General features: G+C 35.3%; 1 protein-coding gene across 1 annotated transcript in view; it reads right to left on the reverse strand.

The window, feature by feature from the left end:
• The window catches only part of FCHO2 (FCH and mu domain containing endocytic adaptor 2), a 110,203-nt gene that overhangs the window by 58,946 nt on the left and 24,888 nt on the right, over window positions 1-26,369 (reverse strand). Inside the window, exons 4-8 of the mRNA XM_077759845.1 lie at window positions 24,183-24,324; window positions 23,940-24,092; window positions 13,081-13,185; window positions 9,335-9,433; window positions 7,908-8,004 (exon numbers count right to left, since the gene is read on the reverse strand). Of these exons, the coding sequence (XP_077615971.1) occupies window positions 7,908-8,004; window positions 9,335-9,433; window positions 13,081-13,185; window positions 23,940-24,092; window positions 24,183-24,324 (596 nt within the window). The remainder of the gene's footprint in view (window positions 1-7,907; window positions 8,005-9,334; window positions 9,434-13,080; window positions 13,186-23,939; window positions 24,093-24,182; window positions 24,325-26,369) is intronic.

Below are 26,369 nucleotides of genomic sequence, written 5' to 3' on the forward strand. Positions count from 1 at the left end.
AGATGAAGGGAGGGGGAGGAAGGGGAGAGAGAGTAAAAGAGAGGGAAAAAGAAAGCGAGGGGAGAAAGCGAGGGAGGGAGAGAGGCAGGAAGAAAGGAATGGAGGGAGGAAGAAGAGAAGGGAAGAGAAATTAAGAGAAATAAAAAGGAAAGAGAAAAAAAATTTCTTCCACTAATTCTTATATGCATCCAAGGCTTGAGAATCAGTCATGAGGCAAACTTAGGAACCATGCTTTTAAGTGAAAAAAGCAGGTTTTTCACTGTGAAATTTCAGTCACTGTAAAACTTCAAAAACATCCAAAATTTCATCTAGTTCTCCAAACACAGAATCTTAAACACTGAAGTATAATCTCCTACATCCAAAATCTGACACTACCTCCATACTCCTAGACGGAGTCATGTTTTCACCCTTGGTGATACTGATAAAACCTTAGGTGTTTATACCCAGTTCACTAAATCTTTTCCCTGGGAACTTCAACCTTCTCCCCAAGTGGTGAAGAAGCCATGTTTATACTATGTGATCTAGTCAGAAATGACTAAATTAGAAAGATTACCTGGACCAGATCCCTTCTCTGAGAAATTTGTAAAGGGACCAAACCTGAGCTGTGGCTGCAATTAAAGACCAAGTAAAAACACCTAGAAATTAGAGAGGTCACCTTATGTCCTGTGCCTGGAAAAGCAAAGAAACCACTGTGCAAAGAAAAAAATAAAGCAGTAGAAACAGAGAGATCGAATGAAGGAAAAATGATTCCTGGTATTCCTACAGGTTTGAGTTTGCTTCTGCAGCCTGGCTATATTCCTGATTTTGGATCCTTGGGATATCTGTTTCTTTCTAATAAATTTCCTTTTAAGTTCAAACTGGATTAAGTTAGCTTCTTTAACATACTGCAAAAAGAGTTAAACTGTTGTTATTATGTACATGTAAAAATTGTAATCAGCTTACTTTATTTTTTTACTTCTCTTCTGTTACTTCTATTCTTACTATGTGCCAAGAACTGTTTTAATGTTTATTCATTTTTGAGAGACAAAGAGAGACAGGAAGTGAGCAGGGGAGGGGCAGAGAGAGGGGGACATAGAATGTGAAGCAGGCTCCAGGCTCTGAGCTGTCAGCACAGAAACTGGACGCGGAGCTTGAACCCACAAACTGCTCCATGGCGACCTGAGCTGAAGTCAGACACTCAATCAACTGAGCCGCCCAGGCACCCCTAAATTTAACATTTTTAATGGCTACTTCAACTTAATGAAACAAGCTTTCCTTAAACGAAGTCTGCTCAAAACAGTTTAATCTTTAGCTCACATTTAGGATTATTACTATGAGAATCAGTAACTATGCTATGATAGGACTGCAGATGTAGTTAGTGCAGGGTGTCAGAATAAATTTTTTCTGAGCTAAAGAAGAAGAGCAGAATCAGCTTTTGAAAAAAGATTACATACTATTGTGAGGCACACAATTCTCATAAACTATGACATACCTGCTACTATACTACACAGAAAGTATATTTTCTAACAATTCTGTAAAGAGTGAAACAGTAAATGTTTTAGACTTTGCGGGCCACAAGATCTGTCAAAACTACTGACCTCTGCTCCTGTGGTACAAAAAGTATCACAGACAATGCATAAGTAAACATGGCTGTTCAAAACAACTTGTATCAACAATGACATCTGAATTTTCTACTTTTCATGTATCATAAAATACTACTTTTCTTTTGAATTCCCCCCCCCCCCCCTGGAAANAACTTCACTCAAGTCATAATCTCACAGTTTGTGGGTTCGAGTCCCATGTCGGGCTCTGTGTTGACAGCTCAGCCTGCTTCGGAATCTCCTCCCTCTTTGCCCCTCCCCCACTTCTATGTCTCTCCATCAAAAATAAACATCAATGAATTAATTAATTAATTAAAATTGTAAACCCAGTCTTTGCCTGTATTGCCGGTAGGCCTCTACAAGCTGCTATAACCCAACTTAAAAATAAGCTCTAAAAAATATAGAAGAAGATCATTATCAGGTTCCATGCATACTCCATAGGCAGAGTTTTATGTCACTGCACTGATTAGGATACAACATGTAAAGCTGTACTTCTTCACATACAACCTTTTCTATGTTACTTTTTTGGAGAGCTCTCCTCTTTTACTCTCTACTTGTGCTAATCTACATTGCTCTTTCCTTTTTTTTTTTTTTTAATTTTTTTTTCAATGTTTTATTTATTTCTAGGAGAGAGAGAGAGACAGCGTGAGCAGGGGAGGATCAGAGAGAGAGGGAGTCACAGACTGAAACAGGCTCCAAGCTCTGAGCTGGCAGTCAGCACAGAGCCCAACGCGGGGCTCGAACCCACAAACCGCGAGATCATGACCTAAGTGAAAGTCGGACGCTTAACCGACTAAGCCACCCAGCCGCCCCTACATTACTCTTTCCTAATCATCATCCTGAAAGAGGAGGATTCCTCTTGGTCATTCCCTTTTGCTATCAAATAGAAAAACCAAGAAATCACAGCTGGAGTGGTATAGGTCTATGTCTCTTCTTGGCTTTTTAAATTTTGCTTTCTAAACTAGGGTTTCTTCCCTGATTTAAAAAAAAAAAAAAAAACTGGTAGGGAGAAGTGGTAGGAAGCTCTATTTGTACATTTGACATTATTCCAAATTCTTGAGAGCTCTGGAAAGATGATTTTAGAATTTTTAATCATTTCTTTTATCCTAAGCTTTATAATAATAAACATAACGTAGAAGCTAAAAGTCTCCAAATATCTCATCAATTTCATTTAGGCAGTATGACCATAGGAATCTTAGTTTTCCTTTTTCCTTTGTGGCTGATTGTTTTTCACATGTACCTTTCTCAAGATTTTCATATTTTTATCTTTAAACACAGTAGAATCCCTGGAAGTCCTCAAAAGAAAGCTATAAACCTATATTATCATATAATGAAAATACAGATAAGAAGTCTTTTATTTAAACATATTATATACTGGCCTACCAATTTTTTAGGTTATTTATCCTTTTGTTACTTATAAAAAGAAATTTGATTAACTTCTAGGAATTATACAAACTGTATAGCAAAATCAGCAGAATGACTATAAAACAGCAAACTCCAAAAATAGGTTATAACCTCTTTTGACAAATAAAATACGTGAGAATGGACAGGAATACTGGGACAGGAATACTAGTTATCAGAAGAGAGAAAGACATTCACAATTAGAAAACACCTGTTAATTCATAACCCTCTCAGACCAAAGGTGCTTTGACATTCAAAGCATCTGCTTACAATGACTCCAATTCCAGAAGAGGCAGGCAGTACAACACTCAAAAAGTAATAACAAAAACAGCATGGAGGTTCCTCAAAAACTTAAAAATACAACTACCATATGATCCAGCAATTCCACTTCTGGATATTTATCTGAAGAAAACAAAATCACTATCTCAAAAAGGTATCTACATGCCCGTGTTCAGTGCAGCTTTATTTACAATAACCAAGATGGGGTAACAACCTAAGTGTCCACTGATGAATGACTGGATAAAGAAAATATGTTGTATATATACAATGGAATATTATTCAGCCATTAAAAGAAAGAAACCCTGCCATCTGCAACAACATGAATGGACCTTGCAAATATGCTAAATGAAATAAGTAAGAAAAAGACAAATACTATATGATCTCACTTTAATGTGGAACCTATAAAAAAACCCACTCACAGATACAAATAACAGACTGGTGGTTGCCAAGGTAGGGGTTGAAGAGAAGGTGAAATGGCTAAAGATGGTCAAAAGGTACAAACTTCTACTTATAAGTAAGTCCTGGAGTTGTACTACACAGCACGGTGACTACAGTTAACAACACTATACTGTATATTTGAAAGCTGCTAAGAAAGAGTTCTTAAAAGTTTTCATCACAAGAGATGGATGCTAACTAACCTTATTTTGGTAATTGTTTCTGGTATACATGTATCAAATTATTACGCTGCACATTTAAAAATAATACTATGCGTTGGGGGCCCTGGGTGGCTCAGTCGGTTAAGTGTCAGACTTCAGCTCAGGTCATGATCTCGCGGTTCGTGGGTTCAAGCCCTGTGTCAGGCTCTGTGCTGATAGCTAGCTCAGAGCCTGGAGGCTGTTTCAGATTCTGTGCCTCCTTCTCTCTCTGACCCTCCCCTGCTCACGCTGTCTCTGTCTCTCTCTCAGAAATAAATAAAACATTAAAAAAAAATTTTTTTTAATAATAATACTGTGTGTCAATCATCTTAATTTTTAAAAAAGTAATGACAAAAAACCAACTTCGTATAAGTAGTTTATAAAATCGTCTCAATGAATAGGGGAAAAAGTTGTAGTGTTCTCAGTGCTGATTTACACAGGAGAACTGGACACAAACTTAGAGGCTGTATCTTTGAACACATAACTGACTAAAGTAAAAAAGGTCATTTTTCGGCACAAGAATAACAGGTTAATTTTTAGATATACAAAATTTTTACAAAACTGGGCCTCTTGGGGCGCCTAGGTGGCTCAGTCGGTTAAGCATCCGACTTTGGCTCAGGTCATGATCTCACAGTTCATGGGTTCGAGCCCCACGTCGGGCTCTGTGCTGACAGCTCAGTGCTTGGAGCCTGTTTCGGATTCTGTGTCTCCCTCTCTCTCTCTGACCCTCCCCTGCTCATGCTTGCTCTCTCTCTCTCTGTCTCTCAGAAATAAATTAAACATTTAAAAAATTTTTTTAAAAAAAATATGTATCCCAAAGCACAAAAACTAGTTTAAGAAGGAATTCATCCACCAGAGGGGGCCCTTACAAAACAGGAGAAATAAAATGTTAACAGCAATCAGCAGTATATACAATTGAAGGTTAGAATATATCTCATAAAAGTCTATGAATTCCATACAATCACATGCCAAATTTTGAGTATATTATTTTTCTGAGAAACAAAAAATTTTCATCACTGCAATAGGCCCCCAGACTCATTTGTTCAAGTGCCAATAAGCTGAATAAATACACAGAAAGAGCTGTGACTTGTCACCCATAAGAAGCCAACTAGAGAAGTAATATTTATCTCATCCACTCCACTCCAACACCACTCTTGGGTTTTGGGGGTTTTTTTTACAGTTACTTCGAGGACCACTTTTTAAAAAGTTAGTCATTTATAGTCACAGTGTCAACCCTAGAGCAGTCACCTAACTCTGGATTCAGTGATTATTCTAGGAAAGCCCATGTCATCACCATCACCTGGACTCTGTCTTACCTCTTACCCTTTAGCTGCATAGGCATTTCCTACATATCACAGTATACCTTAAGACCAGAAAACATAAATTTAAAAGAATACAATATCCATTAGTTGCTACCCATTAATCAGGAATGTATTTTTTAACATAACATTTATTAAGTACTCAACAAATGTTACATTATCTTATGTAACCCTCACTCACAACAACCCCATGTATGAGGCAAATACTATTATAATCCCCACTTTACAGACGAAGGCAATGAGGCTTAAAAATCTTACTGCTAGTGAAGAACCACCACAAGCTAGAGGGCTAAGTCCTGTGCTATATCACAGATAAGAAAATAACTGAAATTCTTACTGAGATAATTGCAGATTCATATACAGTTGTTAAAAAAAACCACAACAATATTCTGTCACAAACAGGATATCGATAATAATACATCTACCAATACTGTTTAGTGTTCAAAGGCACTATTAACCAGACAATATATCTTTGCTTTTATCTATCAATACTTCTAAATGCTCTATATAAAAACTGTATTTGTTCTCTAATTGTTTATACCTCTCTAAGCTGATCTTCCCTTCAAATTTAATCTCTTTATAAGGAATTTTAAGAGTTTCATACTTTTCTGTAGTTCTAGGTCTCAACATCCTCATTCTCCTTATATTTGTAAACTTGCTCAGTTCTAGTCTAATTTCTCCAAAGTATGGGCCCTGGAGTCAAGAATCCTGGCGTTTTAATATCAGCTCTGTGATGCACTAGCTTATTAGGCAAATCATTTAACCTCTCAACATTCGCAACATTTAAAATGAGCCTCCAGAGAGAATAATAGTACCTACTTCAACAGCTGCTAAAGATCAAAGTTTGCCTGCAAAGTGGTTGGCTCGGTTCATGGCAGAGAGTCGGTCTCATTACATCTTAACCATGATTATTTACTATTCCTCACCAAGACTTTTCTAATAGCAAATCCATCCACTGCAACCTCCTTAACATCATTACTTTACTATTATATGTCCATTTGTTCATTCACTCAATAAAAAAGTACTATTTACACATAAACAAGATAAACAAATGAATCAAATACAGAGCTTTTCTTCACATGTGCACAATTATTAAAATTTAAGGTAGACAGCAACAATGCCAGAAAAAAAAAAGGAAGAAAAAAAAAGTACAGTTAAAGTTCTATGGTATTTTCGATGGAGGAAGTAGCAAATGACCTGGGGTCTTCAAGAGTTAATTCACTTGACAACCACATGGAAAGACATGGGGCAGGAGAGAGGTGGGATGTAGCACCTCCTAGAATAAGAACATAAGGAGAACTAGAGTACCAAGGGGAAACGGGGCATGTATAGGAAACAGCAAGCAGTCCCAGCTGGCTGCAGTGGAGGGTAATAAAGGAAAGAAAGACTAAAGACTTGTTGGGGACAGATCCTGAAAAGCTCTGAATCCAAATCCAGAGTCTAAATTTCATTCTGTCTATAATGAAAAGTCAAAGATATATGAGTAGTGCAATTATAATTTCATTATTGTATAGTCAAAATATGAATGTGTAACATGTAAAATGGATTAGAGCAGAAATGTCTATTGTGCCAGTATTTAGAAATATGCTGCTGCAATTGATCAGGTGGGGAGAGAAAGCATGAAAAGATACGAAGGGAAAAATACTAACATAAGTAGACCAATGATTTCAAAGTTAATAAAGTGTAAAAAGAAAAAGTGAAGAAGATTCAGGTTACAAGCCTTAGTTCTGGTAAATGCACTAAAGAAAACCAACTCCTAGACCTCCCGACAAATCACTTATCTGTTTTCCTGAATTCCAAACCATATTTTCTTTACTAGATTGAATTATTTTTACCTGTCGGGTGAAAGAAATATCTTACAAGGACATGATATAGTAACTAATAAACAAAATTAAGAAATCAGGAAGAGTCTATGCTGAGCAACACAAGAGAATGGGCTACTTACTACATTTGATACATCATAACATGCTTATTAAAAGTAAGATTCAGGCTACCATAATTATTCATTCATAAGACAGAAACCAGGATTCCTATATTCATCTATTCAGCGATACATCCTCAATGTCTAAAACAATATCTGAAAAAATACTTTTAGTGCAACAAGTATATTTGTTGAATACATATGTAAGAAAATTTTTAAAGTTATTAAATTTTACAAGAAGTTTTCTGTTGGCCTCAGTACTCTGAGGGCTCAATATTCTCCCCTATTCTTCCTCTAAGATGGCCTTCTGTTCATACAGAATACAGACAATGATATTGTAATAGTACTATATGGCAATAGATGGTAGCTACGCTTGTGACGAGCATAGCAAAACTCATAGAGAAGGTGAAATCACCATGTTACATGCCTGAAACATTATGTGTCAACGACCATGATACCCAGAAACATTTTTTAAATAAAAATAAAAAATAAAAATAAGCTGTTACTCTTTGAAAAATGTAAATAAACTGCAGCATATTAATTTACCAAAGGTTATAATAACCATTTTAATATTAAATGATTAGCCATCAAAGGCCAGAATAAAAATATTAGTTTAGTATATCAGACATAAAAGAAATGATATCTAATATTTTACACATATTTTTAGAGATCTCCCAAGCTCCATTTTGCGGTCTGGGAATTCAAAAGCAAATATATTTGTTCCCGAATGGGAAATTTGAATACATTTCCTTACAGAGTTTTATCATCTTACCAGGTCTTTCCTTCCCAGTGCCTTTTGACTCTGCAAATTTTTGTATCAAGCTTTCAACTGTAGTGTTAGCCATGTTATTAATAAATTCTTCATGGACCTATTAAAATGAAATAAATAGATTTTTTTCTTTTTCCATTAAAAATTCCTACTATGTTTCAGACAAAACTTCCACAAAGCAATTAATATTCATTATACCAAAATGTGGGGGGTTTTTTTGACCCAAAGCCATTGAGAACTTTCATTTACCTAACATGCTCTTTTACCTCACGGTGTTAGTAAACCTGTGGGTACCAACCACTGTTTATATGAACCCCTTAAGATACAGCCTCACAGCCTTAAAAATCCAGGGAGTTTCTTGTTCTCATCTTTGAATGTTTTAGACACATAAATCTTAAGATAAATTAAAACTTATACAAATCTCTAACTTTAATGTTTAATAAAAAATAACAGACCTCATCTTTCTCTATTTCAATGCACTCCAAACTGTCATCATTAAACTGCTTTCATATTTCTGGAAAATTTTTTTTATTTTTCTTCTTAAAGATTTTCTTAAGTAATCTCTATGCCCAATGTGGGCCTTCAAATCACAACTCTGAGATCAAGAACAACATGCTCTACCAACTGAGCCAGCCAGGCACCCCTGTGTTTAAAAAATTTCTAAGCACAAGTTCTATACTGCTGCTCTAAATTATAAAACAGTAAAACTTATAAAAAAAAATTCAAAAACTGATAACTTCAGAGTTTTAATGTAAAAAGACTGAGCTACAACTAATCTTTTAAAATGTTTATGTATTTTTTTTGGGGCGCCTGGGTGGCTTAGTCGGTTGGGTGTCCGACTTTTGCTTAGGTCATGATCTCGCGGTTTGTGGGTTCGAGCCCCGTGTCGGGCTCTGTGCTGACTGCCAGCTCAGAGCCTGGAGCCTATTTCAGAGTCTGTATCTCCCTCTCTCTCTGACCCTCCCCTGCTCACGCTGTCTCTCTCTCTCTCTCCTAGAAATAAAAATAAATAAATAAATAAATAAATAAATAAATAAAAATATTAAAATGTTTATGTATTTTTAAAAGAAAGACTGAGAGCAGGAGAGGGGCAGAGAGAGAAGGGAACAGGATCCTAAACAGGCTTTGCAGGAGCCTGGTGCAGGGCTCAAATTCACGAACCCTGAGATCATGACCTGAGCCAGAGTGGGACATTAAACCGACTGAGCTGCCCAGGTGCCCCAGAGCTATAGTTAATTTTAAAAATTAATTTGAATTATCATCCTTGGTAGCCAAACAATGAAAAACCCAGTTTATTTTATATTTAACACATGTAACTACATATTCTTTACCTGAAACAATTCAGTATCATATGGAGTTTTGGATTTTTTAAAGAGTCATAAATGAACATAAAATTTTCATGAATCAGTTCACCAAAAGGAAAAACTTACCTGTCCTATTTGCAAATGAATTTCCTTTATAGCATTTGACAAGGATTCTATAATTTCCTTTATGTGAATGACATGAGCTTCTTCAATATCTTGAAATTTCTGGGTAACAAATATGAACAGTTATATATATATACATAAAAGAAATATACACACACACTCTCTCTCTCTGAAATCAAAAGACTTTTTTTATATACTTTATTATTTTAGGTAATCTCTACACCCAATGTGGGGCTTGACTGAACTCGTGACCCTGAAACCCCAAGATAAAGAGTCACATGCTCTACCAACTGAGCCTGAAATCAAAACACCTTTTAAGTTATCTTAATACAGCTAACAAATTTAGTGAGCTACCATTGTTATGTAATGTGTAACAATACTTCTAGATAAATGGGTCCAGTAAACATAATGAAATGTTTAACTTTTTATTGTTAGTTTTTTGTTATGCCATTTCTCAGGCACATATGAACTTGATTTTGAAGATACCACAAATTAAAATCTATAATCACAGTCAGAAAATTAGAAGGAGACCCAAATGAGAAGTATCACAACAGCCAAGCCAACACAGAAGGGTTTCAAACCAAAGACCAATTAGTTGACAGAGCAAAAACTACTGTTTACGTCTGAAGACTTTACAATCTAACCCAAAGTCTCTCAGAGTATGTTTCTAATCCTTGAAATGTTAACATGCAGCCTTCAAAAGAAATAATCTATGGTCAAAGAAATGTGGAAAAGCCTGTATATTCGATGTCAGCAGTTCTCAACTGAAGGTGGGGATATATCCAATCACCTGGAAAATGTTTTTAAACTACAGAACCCACAGATTCTCTACAACTACCTGGGGAATAGAAGCGGAAAAAGATGAAAATGATGTTTAGGAAAATTTCCTGGGTCATTCTGATTATTTATTCCCCAGGAAGAAAACTACTGCTAGACTTAGCTTTCAATACACAGATTGAAAACCCCGAGAAATACTGAAATAAAACATGTTTTCATTTTGCTTAACCCAGTGTTTTCCAAATTTCTTTGACCACACAACCCTTTTTGTTTTTCTTCTTCTCTTAATATCTATTAATATCTCAAAGAACAATAATAATCCTCAAAACAGGATTTCGGAAATGCTGAACTAGCTTTTTTCAAACAAAATATATTTGTCATTTCTACTGCACAAACCTGACTACCCATGTTCTTTGTTTTTTTGTGAGGTTTTTTGGGGGTTTCTTTTTTTGTTTGTTTTTTGGGGTTTTTTTGCCAAATTAAATCAGTTCTAAGAAACAGGCCTAAATGCCTTGTCATTTTTCTCTCATTAGTTTAGCAAATTAAATTCCTCACCCTATATTTAATACACAATTTTCTTCAGCAGTGAGTTATATGACCAGAAAATCACTAAGCCAAATATCATATATATAAAGGGTCTGAACTTTTCTAAAAAAATCCAATAATGATGAAATTATAGTTTTGGCAGTAATGCAACCAAAGTTCACAAACTTTAACCGATTTTATTCATGAAAAATGGCAGAGTTAAAATGTCTTATCTTGACTAATGCTGATCAAATCAATGAGTATCAATATTTCAAAATTCTGAGTTACTCTCTTAGGAACTGAGGAATATTCAGCAGAAGCATGATTCTTGTTTATGTTCATATTCTAAGAATTCGCCCTCAGCTTAAATTTCTGCAATTTCATGAACCAGAAATTTCCTCACAAGACAGACCCAAATCCAGAAAAGCTTGGTCAAACATCCACAAATTTCATATGAATAATCTCTAATTCCAAGAAAAGTGTGCCATTTTCTCAATCTTGTTTTAAAAAGCTACACCAAAAAAGACATATCCTTAATTATTTAAAACTAAGTCACATAGAAACTCAAAAGTGTGATTCCAATATAATTTAGAAATTGTGCTGAGTTTTTTTTTTTAGGGGGTGGGGGATGTGCTAAATATCACAATTCCTCAGAATCAGTGACTACTAAACTCAGAGTAATTCAGCAATGGGACTTCTTTTTAGAAGGAAATGTAAACCCTACTAGAGCCTGGTCCTTGCCTATTTCTTTAATCTCACTTCTTACCACTATCTCTTCGCTTAGCTTTATTAAGTACTCTGCTTTCATACCTCTGGGTCTTATACCCCTGGGTCCCCAATGCTTGGAATACCATGCCCTAGAATGCATCCCTTTAGTCATGCTTCAAGTCTCAGTTTTAAATCTCACTTCTCCAAAAAGGCCTTTCCTAACTCCCAAATCCAAATTAGGTTGCTCCTATTATTCTATCTCATAGAATCCTTCTTTTCCTTGTAACAGGTATAATAATTCAAAACTTTATATTTAACCATGTGTTTAATGTTTGCCTCCCTCCTCTATATGGCACACTCCACCTAGAGCAGGAAGTTGTTTGTTTCATTTACATGTATACCATATATACCCAGCAATTAGCACAGTGCCTACAATACTCTAAGTAAAGACAGAGGCACATACGCCTGCACACAAGCATGAAAGACTTTTGATTTCTGAGATGTGCCTCAATCATCACTCCAAGCGGGAAGACTCCCTAGAATTCAAAAAGGCAGATTAATATAAACTCCTTCTTCACACTTACTTAATGCCTACCAAGTGCTGGGAACTATTTTAAATGCTGAGGAAATAATAAATCAATCCTTACTGCCACAGAACTTAGCCTTTAGTGGAGGAAGACAAACAATAAAAAAATATGGTTGCTTCACTACATTCAAATATGATGACTAAAAACAATGTTCTAAGAAGAGGTTCCTTGGAGCACCCCAGTGGCTCAGTCAATTAAGCATCTGACTTTTGACTTCAGCTCAGGTCAAGGTTCATGGGTTTGGGCCCCACATCTGCCTCTGCGCTGACAGCATAAAGTCTGCTTGAGATTCTGTCTCCCTCTCTCTCTGCCCCTCCCGTGCTTGCTCACTCACTCTCAAAACAAACAAACAAACAAACAAAACCAGCAAAAAAAACCCCGACGTTTAAAATAAAGAAGAAGAGGTTCCTTCACCAGCCTCAATACCAGAGTGCAGAAGAAGCAGAATAGCTACCAACAGCCCATGATGAATAAGAACATGACAAATAAACCCTGGCCATTGTAAGCACTGAGATGTGGGGCTCTGGCACCTCAGCACCCCCAGCCTGTCCTGACAAAGTGCTAAGGAGCAGAACAAGAAAAGAGTACAACAGAGTGGGAGTAGAAGTTTTAGGTATGATTCATAAAAGGCACCCACCTTAAACCTAGGCCTTTAATTAAGGTTCTAAGAACATCCAATAGGGTATAAATTATCCCAAGTTTATGGGAGACAGACTTTATTTTTTATTCTCTGTCTTCCCCAACTAAATGGAAGTTCTATGAGAGCAGGGATGCTTGATTCTTTTCTTAACAGCTATATTCTCCGCAGTGAATCATTTCCAGTTCTCTTAAGCAGAAGTCAATTTTAAAATTCATACATAAGGCTAACAATCAGCAGTGTCTTCATCATCTACTAGTGTCCTCACTTTCCCCAATTCTCTGGAAACAGTCTTTTCTGCTGTACCTGAATAACCCCTTATGATGTCATAATTATTGCATCTTGGTCCTTGCTCTCCAAAACAAGATATGTATCTTTAAAACAGCATTAAAAAAAAATACAGATTGTGTATTTTAACATTTCTAATACTAAAAAATTATACAGCACAAAAATCATATTATTTATATCAGTAAAACAAATATCCTGTTTTAGATTTAAAGCTTTAAAATACCAACCTGAGCTGTTTCTGTCATTTTCTGTTCAAAATCAGCTTTTGCTAATGCATATTTTTCCACGTAAAGTTTATAGGTATCTGTAGCTTTCTTAGATTTAACCGCTGCCTGTAAGAAAACAAAAACATTTTTAACTATATAATGACCTGTTTTGTTTCCTGATATAAATGCATTTTAAGGGTGAGGCCTATGGTGAGTTCCACAGGACATAAACTAACTTTAATACCTCTTTTCAACTCCTCATTAGCAATATTTTTTGTTACAGTCACAGAATAACACAGAAACTAAACACTGATTTCTCCTTTCTGTCTCCTTTCAAAACACAGAATGTGCTTGGAAAAGTTAAAATACTCTCATTTTATAACTCAGGTAAGATCATATAACCACATTCTAGTGGTATGTGTTACTACTAAGAATTCATGAACAAAAATGAGACAATACCATCAGAATGTGCTTGACACTCTTCCACACCTGTGAGTCTTCTTTCCTCCCACAATATACACATATTCCATTTAATGTCTGATTAATAACCACAAAGGTAGCTCAAAAGTTGAGAAAATCAGTTTTCCTTGATGTTTCTCAATTTCCATTATGCTCCAACAAATCTATAAATTTGTTTTTAATCATGGTCTTTATTTCAAGATTTCTTTTTTATTTTTTTTTGAGGGACGGAGGGGCAGAGGGAGAGAGAGAATCTTAAGCAGGTTCCAGGCCCAGCACGGAGCCTGACGCAGGCCTCAATCTCACAAACTGTGAGATCGTGACCTGAACCAAAATCAAGAGTTGGACACTTAACGGAATGAGCTACCCAGATATCCCTTAATATTTCAATTTCTAGGGGTACCTGGGTGGCTCAGTCGGTTGAGTGTCCAGCTTCGGCTCAGGTCATGATCTCACGGTTCATGGGTTCGAGCTCCACATCAGGCTCTGTGCTGACAGCTCAGAGCCTGAAGCCTGTCTTCGGACTCAGTGTCTCCTTCTCTCTCTGACCCTCCCCTGCCCACGCTCTCTCTCTCTCTCTCTCTCAAAAATAAATAAAAACATTAAAAAAAATTTAAAAAAATATTTCGATCTCTAAAAAGTTGTTATTGCCTTATAGCTCTAGTTTTATCAAAGTAACTTACTCAAAACTTTAGATCAAAAACTTGATATATTAAATATTAGGCAGTAAGGAATATAAAGATAAATTATATAGGGATCTTTTCCTTAAGGGCTTCATAAAAGTAGTAGAACCTTTTTTTACCTAGAAATCAGTAGAAAGCCAACAAAGCCACAGAAGTAAAGATAAATTCTATGGAAGACAGACATTCAGGAAAAAGAAAGATTATGTATAATTTGTAGGGTGTAGCAAATATCTATCCAGAAACAATTCTCAAAGGATGGTTTGATCAATTTGGACATGGAAAGTTTGGGGTGTGAGGAGTGTTGATAAAAATAAGAATTCAAAGAAGATTTAAAAAAGATAAGGATTTCAAGATAAAATATCTGATGCATTTTCTTGATAAATAAGAGATGGTCTGCTAAGAGAAGGAACTGGGGCACCTGGGTGGCGGAGTCTGTTGAACATGTGACTCTTGATTTCAGCTCAGGTCATGATCCCAGGGTCATGGGATCAAGCCCTGTATCGGGCTCTGCACTAAGCATGGAGCCTGCTTAAGATTCTTTCTCTCCCATTGCCCCTTTCTCCCACTGGCACACTCTCTCTCTTTAAAATAAAAATGTAGGGGCATCTGGGTGGCTCAGTTGGTTAGGCATCCGACTTTGGCTCAGGTCACAATCTCATAGTTCATGGGTTCAAGCCCCACGTCGGGCTCTGTGCTGACAGCTAGCTAAGAGCCTGGAGCCTACTTCGGATTCTGTGTCTCCCTCTGTCTCCTACCCTCCTCTGCTCATGCTGTCTCTCTCTCTCTCTCTCTGAAATAAATAAAACATTAAAAAACTAACAAAAAATTATAAAAAATAAAATAAAAATGTAAAAAATTTTTTTCAAAAAGAAATAAAGAGTGGGGAAGGGTAGGGAGGGCTGAGAGCTTCAGGAGAATAAAAAAAAAAATTCAAACCAGGGTTGTGGAAGATACAAAAGGTAACAACTAGATGAGTAGAAGTACCACTAAGAGCTAAGTAAAGATGGGAAACATGGAATCTGTATAAAGCTAATCAGAATCAACATGAAATTATGTTCAAGAATAAGAATTAGAAACAGAAAGTTGAGTTTACCTGAAAGTTTAGGATTGACAAGAGATATAGACAGCCTACTGTCTAAAAAGGGCCCAGTGTTTGCTACTTAAACTATAACTACATACATTATATTAAACATAGATGCTCCATGCTTTCTTGCATTCTTAAATAAATAATATAGGATGCCATTTTATCTTATAGTATACAGAAAAGTGGTTTTGGAGCCAGAAGGCTCTGTCTTGGAGCTTTACATAGTTCTTCCTAAAATGGAAGAATACTATCTATTTTTTAAAGCTTTGGCAGTGATGAAATGTAACTTATACAAAATGACTGGGACAGGGTCTGGCATACAGTTAAATCTATAAAATAAATGGCATTTGCTATTATTACGGTTTCTAAAAGTAATACCAGAATGAAGATAGATCACTGTATTTTGTGGGTTTTTTGTATCTAACAGCTATACTTAGTTCTCCATCCTTAGATTAAGTGGTTAAAACCTGCAATGATTTACGGGGCACCTGGGTGGCTTAGTCGGTTAAGCGTCCGACTTTCGCTTAGGTCATGATCTCGCGGTTGGTGGGTTCGAGCCCTGCGTCGGGCTCTGTGCTGACTGCCAGCTCAGAGCCGGAGCCTGTTTCAGTCTGTGACTCCCTCTCTCTCTGACTCTCCCCTGCTCACACTGTTTCTCTCTCTCCTAGAAATAAATAAAACATTAAAAAAAAAAACACCTACAATGATTTTCAAGTTTGCTCTATGGATTTTGTTGGGTTTTTTTTGTTCTTTGAGTTTTTTTGTTTTTTTTACCCTTTTCCTATTGTCTCAGGCCATTTGACACTATTTATACTATGGTTAGTATAGTTCCTCTAATATCCTGGCCTTGTTCAAACACATAACAATTAGATGAGATAAATATTTAAAATTTACTAAGTATGTTCATAGGAAGCCCAGATTTAAGAAAACATTTTAATGTTGTGATTATCTGAGTTTCCTTTGGGTCTTTTTAATACCAACAGACTTCAGTCTCTTCTTCCAGCTACCTAAAGTTTCAGTCTGTGCAAGAATGATAAGCAACTTAACAGTCCATGGAGTGACTTTCAGGAACAGAGCCTAGCAAAATAATGTAGTTCCAAGGGCAGCCCCTTCTTTGCTTATTCTTTATCCTAACACTTAGCCCTTTTTTCTGCTGCCTATTAAGTTACTACCTAACAATTTATGTGCTAACTACAGAGAAAGATCCGAGTTGTGTGATCAGTCCTAGAGATATTTGCAATTTGAAAGAAATTCATAAAAATGGAAAATCTCCCCAAAACATAACTATAATGATTGTGTCTATACTTTTAAAAGTAATTTATTTTGTGAGATCTTCCTGTTTTCTTTTTCATAGGTTCTTTACAAAATAAGACACTCTCCTCTTTCTAAACGTGCCATTAAAGCCTCTAACCTCTTGCTCTGCACTATTCAATATGTTGTGGCTCCCCCAAAAGAAGGAAGTTTCTTGAATACAAAAGGGGAAAATACATATTTTACCCTTTAATAACCTTCATAACATCTAGCATAATGACAAGCACACGGTAGGAACTAAATCATTAACTTACTATTGCACAGAAATGATCACGTTATAATCTAACAATCAGAAAAATATTTGAGGGGTGTCTGGGCAGCTCAATCGGTGAAGTGTCTGACTTTGGCTCAGGTCATGAACTCGCAGTTCCTGAGTTCAAGCCCTGCACGGGGCTCCCTGCTGTCAGTGCAGAGCTCACTTTAGATCCTCTGTCTCCCTCTCTCTCTTCCCCTCCCCTGAACGCGCACACGCACACACATTCTCTCTCTCAAAAATAAATGCATATTAAAAATATATATATTTGAATAAGCCACTTAAAAAGCCAAGAATCTAATCTTTAGCCTGTACTTAAAGTAAAATAAACTTAATTTTATTGTATTAAGAACAGGAAAAATTCAAATAATATTTTGCTATAATCATTATTTTTTCCAAGTAAACATATATGCTGTGTTGCAAACAGTACAATGATAGTGTCTCACACACAAGAAATTTATAATCTAACAGAAATAAAAGATCACTGCATGGAGGGCCATTACTCCTTATAGAAGACTTATCATATTATTTCTACAATGTAAACAAAGCAATTATTTCACATTATTCATTAAAGTTATAGGACTTTAAGAGATGGAAAGAAATTCCTGAAGCGATCATCTCCTCTTCCTAAACTCAGACTCTAGAATTCAAACTAGTTTTGGTACTCAAATTTTTACTGAGTCAAAAGAGTTAGAAGTAATTAATTTTAAATGTTTATACTGTCATACTTAACCTTCTTTTTTTCCTCCCAGAATATTCTCACTGTAAATCTTGGTCTAGCTATTCAACTCAGCATACAAACTTCTTTGTCCATTATTTCTAACCATAAATTATTATCTTCATCTCAAAAGTTCAGAGCAGGATATAACTCAGAATGTAAACAGAAAGTCTTTGGGAGCCTACTTTCTGATACCAGGAAGCTGTGTAAAATTTCACTTCTCTTATTTGGAGGCATGAAGCAAGAGAGAAGTAGCCTTTAAAGTTCTAATTTTTTTTTACATCAGCCCTCACTCTTCAAAGGTAAAAATAATATACCAGAATCTTAAGGAAATTATATACCAACTTAAAGTAGTATCCTGGAATACTAACAAAAGCAGTACTTAATCATAAAGGAGTAAAAAAAAACAAAAAAAAACCCTGTTGACTCACAAAGTTTTAAGTAATGACAAAAACAAATTTAAAGAAAAATAAGGTATTATATAAAAATATGTAGAAACCAATTTTAGAATGTTATTGCACTGGGAACACCTTTACTTATTTCTTTTAATTTCTTTTAATATATATTCATTTTTGAGAGAGACAAAGAGACAGAGAATGAGCGGGGGAGGGGCAGAGAAAGAGGGAGACAAAATCCGAAGCAGGCTCCAGGCTCTGAGCTGTCAGCACAGAGACAAGAGGGCTCGAACCCAGAAGCTGTGAGATCATCACCTGAGCCCAAGTCGACACCTAATGACTAAGCCACCCAGGTGCCCCTTTACTTCTTAAAGCAAGAAAGAGAACTCATAGGAAACAACTATACAGTTAACTCAAAACAACACTCTAAGTATATATACTTAGAAATGCTGTAAATTCTAGGGCAGAATTATAAAAACTGAAATCTTAGTAATGAACTTATCACTTTCATAAAGTCATTAAAAAGGGAAGTTGGAGCATTTGTTCTTAAATGAGGAAATTATGCTTATAAAAAAACAGCTACATTTCTTCTCACAAATAAAAGATTAGTTTTAACCTATTACCTATTGACAATAAAATAAATCCCACGTTGTACTGATTTCTTTAGCATTATAAATAATGTGACCTATCAGCACAGAGCCTGACACAGGGCTCGAACTCACAAACTGTGAGATCATGACCTGAGCCAAAGTTAGACACTTAACCGAATGAGCCACCAAGGTGCCCCTAAGTGCCTGTAATTTTTATAGTAAAATCCTAAGAAGTAAATATATACATATGAATTAAGTATTTAGTCACAGTCCATAAATGACTGCCTTCTAAATAGTGTTTTATAAAAAATTAAGAGCTTTTAAGTAAATATCAGAGGAATACTATGTCATAATAGCCATAGTATTTTTCAAATTTATTAAAGGAAAATGGTTCAAAGATTTGTTTTTAAAAATCTATATTCATGTTAATAAAAAGCTTGTTATAGGACAAAATTAATGATTTACTTAGACTTGGATTTGAACATATATAAATCAGACACCCAATAACACATTTAGTACTAACAGTAAAGTTATCACCTCGGAGCAAAACAATTAGAAAAAAGCACCCCTTCCTCTGGGTCTATGCCACAAGGCAAGTGAAGCACAGACCATTAACTCACAAACCCTGGACACAACTGAATACTACAGTATGTTAATCAAAAAGAAATCTTTTACTTTAATCTAAATCATTACCTTATATTAAGCCTTTTTTTGTTTATATCAAAAGATTCAGACAATCATTTCCTTACACATAATCTCTAGTTACCATAGACTTTTCAAGGGGTCACTGTACACAGGTGCTGTGTTAAACCCACTGGGTTTCATTTAAAATAAAAAAAAAAAAAAGCAAAGAGGAGTATTTAGCCTAAGAGTACCAAAACCCTCTGGAAAATTTCAACTAACTGAGACAGCACACTTTTGATTAATGATATGGAATCCATACCAATTTACTGACCTGTATGTTATAGTACATACTATAAGGAACTGTTCCTATAGCTCACATTTTATTTTTTTTTTAATAACATAACCAGTAATGTTGCCATTTTATTTTTTTTATTTTATTATAGTTTTTTTACAAATAGTTTATTGTCAAATTAGTTTCCACATAACACCCAGTGCTCATCCCCACAAGTGTCCTCCTCCATGCCCATCCCCCCTCCCCCCCACATCCATCAGTCCTCAGTTTTTGTCAGCATTCAAGAGTCTCTCATGGTTTGCCTCTCTCCCTTTCCCCCACCAATTCCCCCCTTCTTCTCCCCCTTGTTCCTCAGTTAAGTTCCTCCTAATCCTCCTATACGTGCAAACATATGATATTTGTCCTTCTCTGACTGACTTATTTCGTATAGCTCACATTTTAAAAAATAATTCTCTTAGTTTGAAATATAGTTGGCTTGGGGCACCTGGGTAACTTGACGGTTAAGCGTCTGACTCTGGGTTTCAGCTCAGGTCATGAGATCAAGACCCAGGTTGGGCTCTGTGCTAACAGTGCAGAACCTGCTTAGGATTGATTCTCTCTCTCTCTCTCTCTCTCTCTCTCCCTCTCTCTCCTCCCCTTCTCTACCTCTCCCCTGTTCAATCTCACTCTCTCAAAATAAATAAACCTTAAAAAATGAAAAAAATAAAATGAAATATAGTTGACTTTATACTATCTTTGTTCCTATCTTTTTTATTTTTTGGAAAAAATTAATTATTACATACACAAAGGGTGCCCCCTGCTCTTACCAGTCCCATTCCCCACTTGCTCTGCCAAGGTAACTCCCAATATATGGCAGAGTGTTTACTATCCCTAAGTATGTCCCTAAGAGAGTTAATTATACTTACAAGGTTTGTTTTTGTTTGCTGTTGCCGAAAATTAAAGATTATGTAAAAAGTATCAAAATCTACATATTCTTCTGGAACTTTGCTTTTCTTGCTCAATATTATGCTTTTTAGATAAACCCAAGTCAATGTTAATTCATGTCATTCTAGCTCATTTGTTTTTTTGTTTTTGATTTTATGATAAACATTTTAGAATACACAAAAGGAGTATAATGAATTCCATTAACCAATCACATAACTTCTAGATTCCATTCATTCTTCCCTCTCCAACATGGTTTTTTGCTAGAATATTTTAAATCCCAGACCTACCATTTTACCCTATATAATTTATTTGAACTGAATAGCTCCATCATATGAAAAACTCTTCTGTTGCTAAACACTAAGGTTGTTTTACATAATTAGAAGGTTTTTTTTCAATTTGAAAATCAACCAATTATTAGAAGTCTAATTCATTTATACATATTATGGTTTTGGTATATTTGACCTTACTTCTTCCAACTTATTTTGATATTTCTGCCTAACATTCTTTTTTTCCCTATTTCCTCCTCCTCCTCCTTATGAATAAATTTTAATATCCTCTTTTCTTTTAGACTTTTTAAAAGAGTTAAAATACACTTCAACTCTTTTAGAAGTTATGTTTAACGTACATACTTGATAACTACTAACTCTAATACACCTTTAATTTATAAAATACATCATCCTCTTGTGTATCATTAAAATAGAAAAATGCTACCAACTAAAGCATAGAATAATGCTTTCTTATCACTTAAAATTCTAATTTTATGCTTTTTGAGAGAGAGTGTGCCTAACCAAGCAAGGGAGGAGCAGAGGGAGAGAGACAAAGAATCCCCAGCAGGCTCCACACTCAGCACGGAGCCTGTGGGGGGAGGTTCAATCCCACAACCGTAATATCATAGCGAGAGACAAAATCAAGAGCTGGACGTTCAACTGACTGAGCCAACCAGGCACCTCCCTAATTTTATGCTTTTAAAGGAGCCCTTTTAGACTTAAACACTTAAAGGTACATTTTTATTCTATTACCACTCCTATGTAATACAGAATAAAAAAGGAAAGCTCTGACATACTCTTAAATCTTCCTCAAATTTGTATTTTCAGCCTTCTCAATTGCTTTCCAATTAAGAGGCTGCTGGGGTCTGGTTTTTTTCCCATACAGTATTATCCTCAATGTCATCAAGATCATTACTGAGATAGCACTTCTTAAAAATGCTCTGTTATTATCTCCTGATTTTCTTCTAAACACCTGTGCTTGCATTTTCTTAATCTTACCAGGTCTCAACAAAAGGTGTTCAGACAATACCAGAACAATTCCTTCCTCAAATGGTCTTAAGATGTTCATTTTAAGTTACGCTTAAGTTGTACATCAAAATACTGCAGTTGTCCAATCATGGTATAATAACCAACTTGGTATAATAACCAAGTTCACAAAGGCAATAAAACTACACACAAAAGCCACCTTACCAATAGCAATCATATGATATCATCAACTGAAGATGCATTCTGATTTCAAAGATGTGAGAAAACAAATATCTGGCATCTTTTTCTCTGGTATCTAGGTCTGAACAGACCTTCATGTAACCTGCTTAATACCAAGAATGTACTTTCAATCTGGGAACTCTTTTTTTCTTTATATATGTGCACATTTATTTTTTTTTAAGTTTTTAATTCCAGTTAACATGCAGTATCATATTAATCTAGGGACTGCTGAATTTCTTCAAGTGTGAAAAACTCTTGAATTATTAACTCTTCAAATATTACTAGACTAACCATTCTCTCCATTTTTCTTCTGGAATTCACATTAGATGAATGCTGGTAACCTTTACTTCTCTGTATTATGTTGTGGGTGAGTTCCCTCAGTACCATCTTCCAAATTCAGTCTCTGACTATATCAAGTTTAAAATTTGTCTTCTCTATTACTGTTTTCAATAACTATATTCATTTCGAAGCCTTCTAATTAGCTGTTTTTCCATCTAGTATATCTTATTCCATTATGCCTTTTTATATTTCTTAATCTTATTTAATATTTTATATTCACTTTTCAATCTGAAAATCCTCGACCACATAAAAGGTTTTGTTCTTTGGTTTTATAAATTTAAATTATATCGGCAGAGAATTCTTTTTTCTAATTGTTAAATTTATTGCTGTCTTAGTATTACATTTCTTAGACGGGCTGTAGAATTTTGGTTGTTCATTCATTTCAAATCAGAGGTTTCTTGTTTTTTCCTCTTCTCTTTTTCTCTCTCCCTCCACCAGTGCTGTGCAACAGTTCCAGAGAATACAATGCATTCGTTACCACCCAGAATTGTGTTATGTTCTATCCTTTGTGCCCATCCATCCCAACCAGCAGTTTTCAGGTTACCTCCTACCAGCCCTCCAAGACCCCAATTTAGTCTGAAAGGTAGTTTTTAATTACTTTCTTGGGAGAATATTGGGGATATGGCCAAAACAGTCATGAAATGGTTCCTTAGCTTGATTACCATTCAAAATTGTGTCCATAAGTTCCCATCATCCAATAAAGCTTAGCCCTAGTCAGCAGCCCAAGATCTTTTTTTCTATCTATATAGCTTCACCTAGTGAGTGAGCACCTTTACCACACAAGAGCTTAAATTCCACAGCCTAATTTAGGTCTTTGAGTGCAACAAACCTGCAAAATCAGTATCTACACGCCACTTTGGGTATCTGTTCCATTTATTATCCTTCTTTTTTGGACCCTGTTATTTTGTTTTGTTTTCCCTTGTTGTATTTTATTTGTAACTGCTGTTGTCTGGAATGATCTTTTAAAATAGTAACTTATTGTGCCTTATCTTTTGCGCCCTCTCAATTTTTATTTATTACACATACATTAAAGGAAATCAGTTATACCAAATTCCATCAACTGTTTTGATTTTTCCATAGTCTCTTCTAGTTTCTGCCCATGTATGTACACCTTTATAATTATTATAACTGCTATAATATAGTTACAATTTAGTTTTCTTTTTTTACTGGGTATTTCAAATACTTTAAAAAGCTTTCAAAATTATCACTCCCTATGGCTCATTCCTAAATGAGATACAACACATCAAACAAGTGAATGGTTAAGCTGTTTTAAAGAGGGGAAAAAATTTACTTTCAACTAAAATGCAAGTGGGGAAAAGGGTTGTGGTTTACCGCACTACTACATAAATGTCTTCAAAGTCAGCAATAAATCACCCACAATACATATTTTAAAGCTTATCTTCAAGTATCTTTGCCTTTCTAAATATACCAGTCTTGCCTCAAAAAATATTTTACATCGCTGTTAAACCATACACCGTGCAGTATCTTATCACTTATTTAAAAAAATCCTACAAATGTCAATGACCTAAAGATATTCTTTTTTATGTATCTGCTGATTTACTTATACACAACATATTCTGCAAACCTAGTTCTGTTTCATTTAGGTAAATCACTAACACTCAGTGCCACAGTGTCTTCATCTTTAAATATGAGGTCATTTTTGACTGTCTAAAAATTAAATGCAGTCTTATATTTGAGTGCTTTGAAACCAGAGAGATATTTTTTATTACAATTACCTTTTCTATTTCTCTTTGTGTAGCTCCTTCCTTTTTCAAACGTTCTTGTTCTACACACTTGGCATTATAATTTTCCTTGGATTTCTGAAGGGCCTGAGTTATACTCTGAATGGCTTGAACAGCTTCGAGAGTTCCTGCAACTTCTTCTTTAGTCTGTATGGTATGAAATGATTCATCAAAATGACCAAACCGTAAAGTCTCAATATCTGATCAATCAATCCTTTAGCAGGAAAAAAATGATACCTTTTTGTGAGATTTTACTTGTTCTTCTCCATACTTCTGAACTTCCTTTATTAATTCTTGTAATTTTCTAACAAGATCCAAGTGACAGTTTGCTAATTTCTCTGTAGATGTTTTGAACACTTCCCACACTGGTGCAAATGTTCTAAGGGAAAGAAAGTACAGGGATTATTTTAATAAAAAAAAAAAGTTTAAGGCTCCAAAACAGAACCAAAAGAAACAATAATATTATGTTCACCAATTTTAATTATGCAAAATAAGAAATTAAAATAAATCATAAATGAAATGATTGACAGGCTGATGCTGATTTTTTAAATCCTTAGTTAATTAAATCATTTGTGGACCTCAGTCGGGTACACAAAAATCAGTTAAATATTTATAGGTGGTCTAGCCATGGCTCTCTGTTAATCATATCATACTATTTTCTGAGTTGATTTGAGTTTGACTTGTCCTTGTCATTGTCTATTGTAAAATCAACTTGTTTCCAAACTTCAATTTTCAACTATTCAGTGCTGTCTAAAATGTTTCATCAAAAATAAAAGTTCCTCTGGGAAGCCTGGGTGGTTCAGTCAGTTAAGTGGACGACTTCAGCTTAGGTCATGATCTCACAGTCTGTGGATTCAAGCCCTGTGTCGGGCTGTGCTGACAGCTCAGAGCCTGAAGCCTGATTCATATCCTGTGCCTTCCTCTCTCTCTGCCCCTTCCCCATTCCCGCTCTGTCTCTCGCTCTCTCACAAATAAACATTAGTAAAAAAATTTTTTAAATACATAAAAGTTCCTCTGATTTCAAACATGTGAAAGTCAAATTCACACTATTTTTTAAGAGTATGCACCCTTAACAATCACTGAGAATATTTTAGAACTGGTACTAATATTTAGAACAAGAAATCTTATTTCAGGTAATTTTATCTGTGTACTTTAACAAACACTAACATTGTCCTTTTCTAGTACATGATACATGATACAAGACACACTTTCCTACCACTTTTTCTCAATACTGAGAACTTAGCATTTTCAGCAGGTTCAAGTATGTCTACATTACTACATTATTGCATCCTGGATAGTACAGTACGTAGGATGTCAATGGTTAGCTTAAACCAACTTAGTCAATAAGGAATGCAGCACAGATCAAGAGGGTAAAGAAAGAAATTACTTATCCTAATATGTATTAGGAATGCAAACTGACAACGATCATTTTAAGCAATAATAAAGAAGTTCAAATAGGAAAATTAATATGCTTAAAATAGGGCTGTTCCAATTAGATCTCAACTCATGCTTTAAAATCTAATCAGCTGACAAGGAGTTAAAAGGAAAATCTTGAGAGTAAATACAGACAACTGAAAATTACCCACTCACGATAGCACCCAAATACATACACATCCCTTCATATAAGCCTGACACATGATAGTCTGGATTTGGGAATGTAGGAAGCAGGAAGCTGGGAATGTACCTTTACCAAAGGATTCTCTACACCGTCAAGGGGTTCAACATAAGATTTCTTTAAATACTGGTTTCTTTAAGGAACGTCAAATATATTTTTAAGTTTGATATACAAACCTTTTTTTTCTGGTCAAGTAAAACACATTAATATATAATAAGGTGTGAAAAAGAAACTAACAAGTCCCAAATATTTTTAAATGCAAAAATATAAAGAGAAAATTTAATTGCTTAAATATGCATCCGTAAAACATTAATATTTAAAATCTTTATGATCTTAAGTAATGACACTAACACATAAAATATCTATTATTTATGAGAAGCACGCATTCCAAAGACAGAAATGTTTTTGGTATCTTCTCTGAAAACATAGTTGAACTTAAAGTCATGTTTTTTCTATCTCCCACCTGACAACTAAAAACAGGATAGAATTTTCTATAATAAAACCACAGCCAATTGTCTACAGCCAGCTTCTGCTATTCCAGCTACTATCTGGCCCTTCTACTATGGTAAATAAATAAATTTTAGAAAAGGCACGGCTACATAAAGGCTTTAGAAAAAGGAAGCTGCCAGAAAAGTGATGTATCAAGGGAAGGGGAGTGGGAGAAAGAATTGGAAGACAACTGGAAGAAAAACAGCACTAGATGGTCATCAACTAACAGTCCCTACTCCCCTCTGGGTGAAAAAGGTGGCAGCTCCCAGCCTTAGTACAGGGTTAGAGAAGGTCTTCTTAGCTGTGACTGTCAACACTTA

The sequence above is a fragment of the Crocuta crocuta genome, unplaced genomic scaffold (genome assembly GCF_008692635.1).
Source record: "Crocuta crocuta isolate KB4526 unplaced genomic scaffold, BGI_CrCroc_1.0 scaffold162, whole genome shotgun sequence".
Classification (NCBI taxonomy): Eukaryota; Metazoa; Chordata; class Mammalia; order Carnivora; family Hyaenidae; genus Crocuta; species Crocuta crocuta.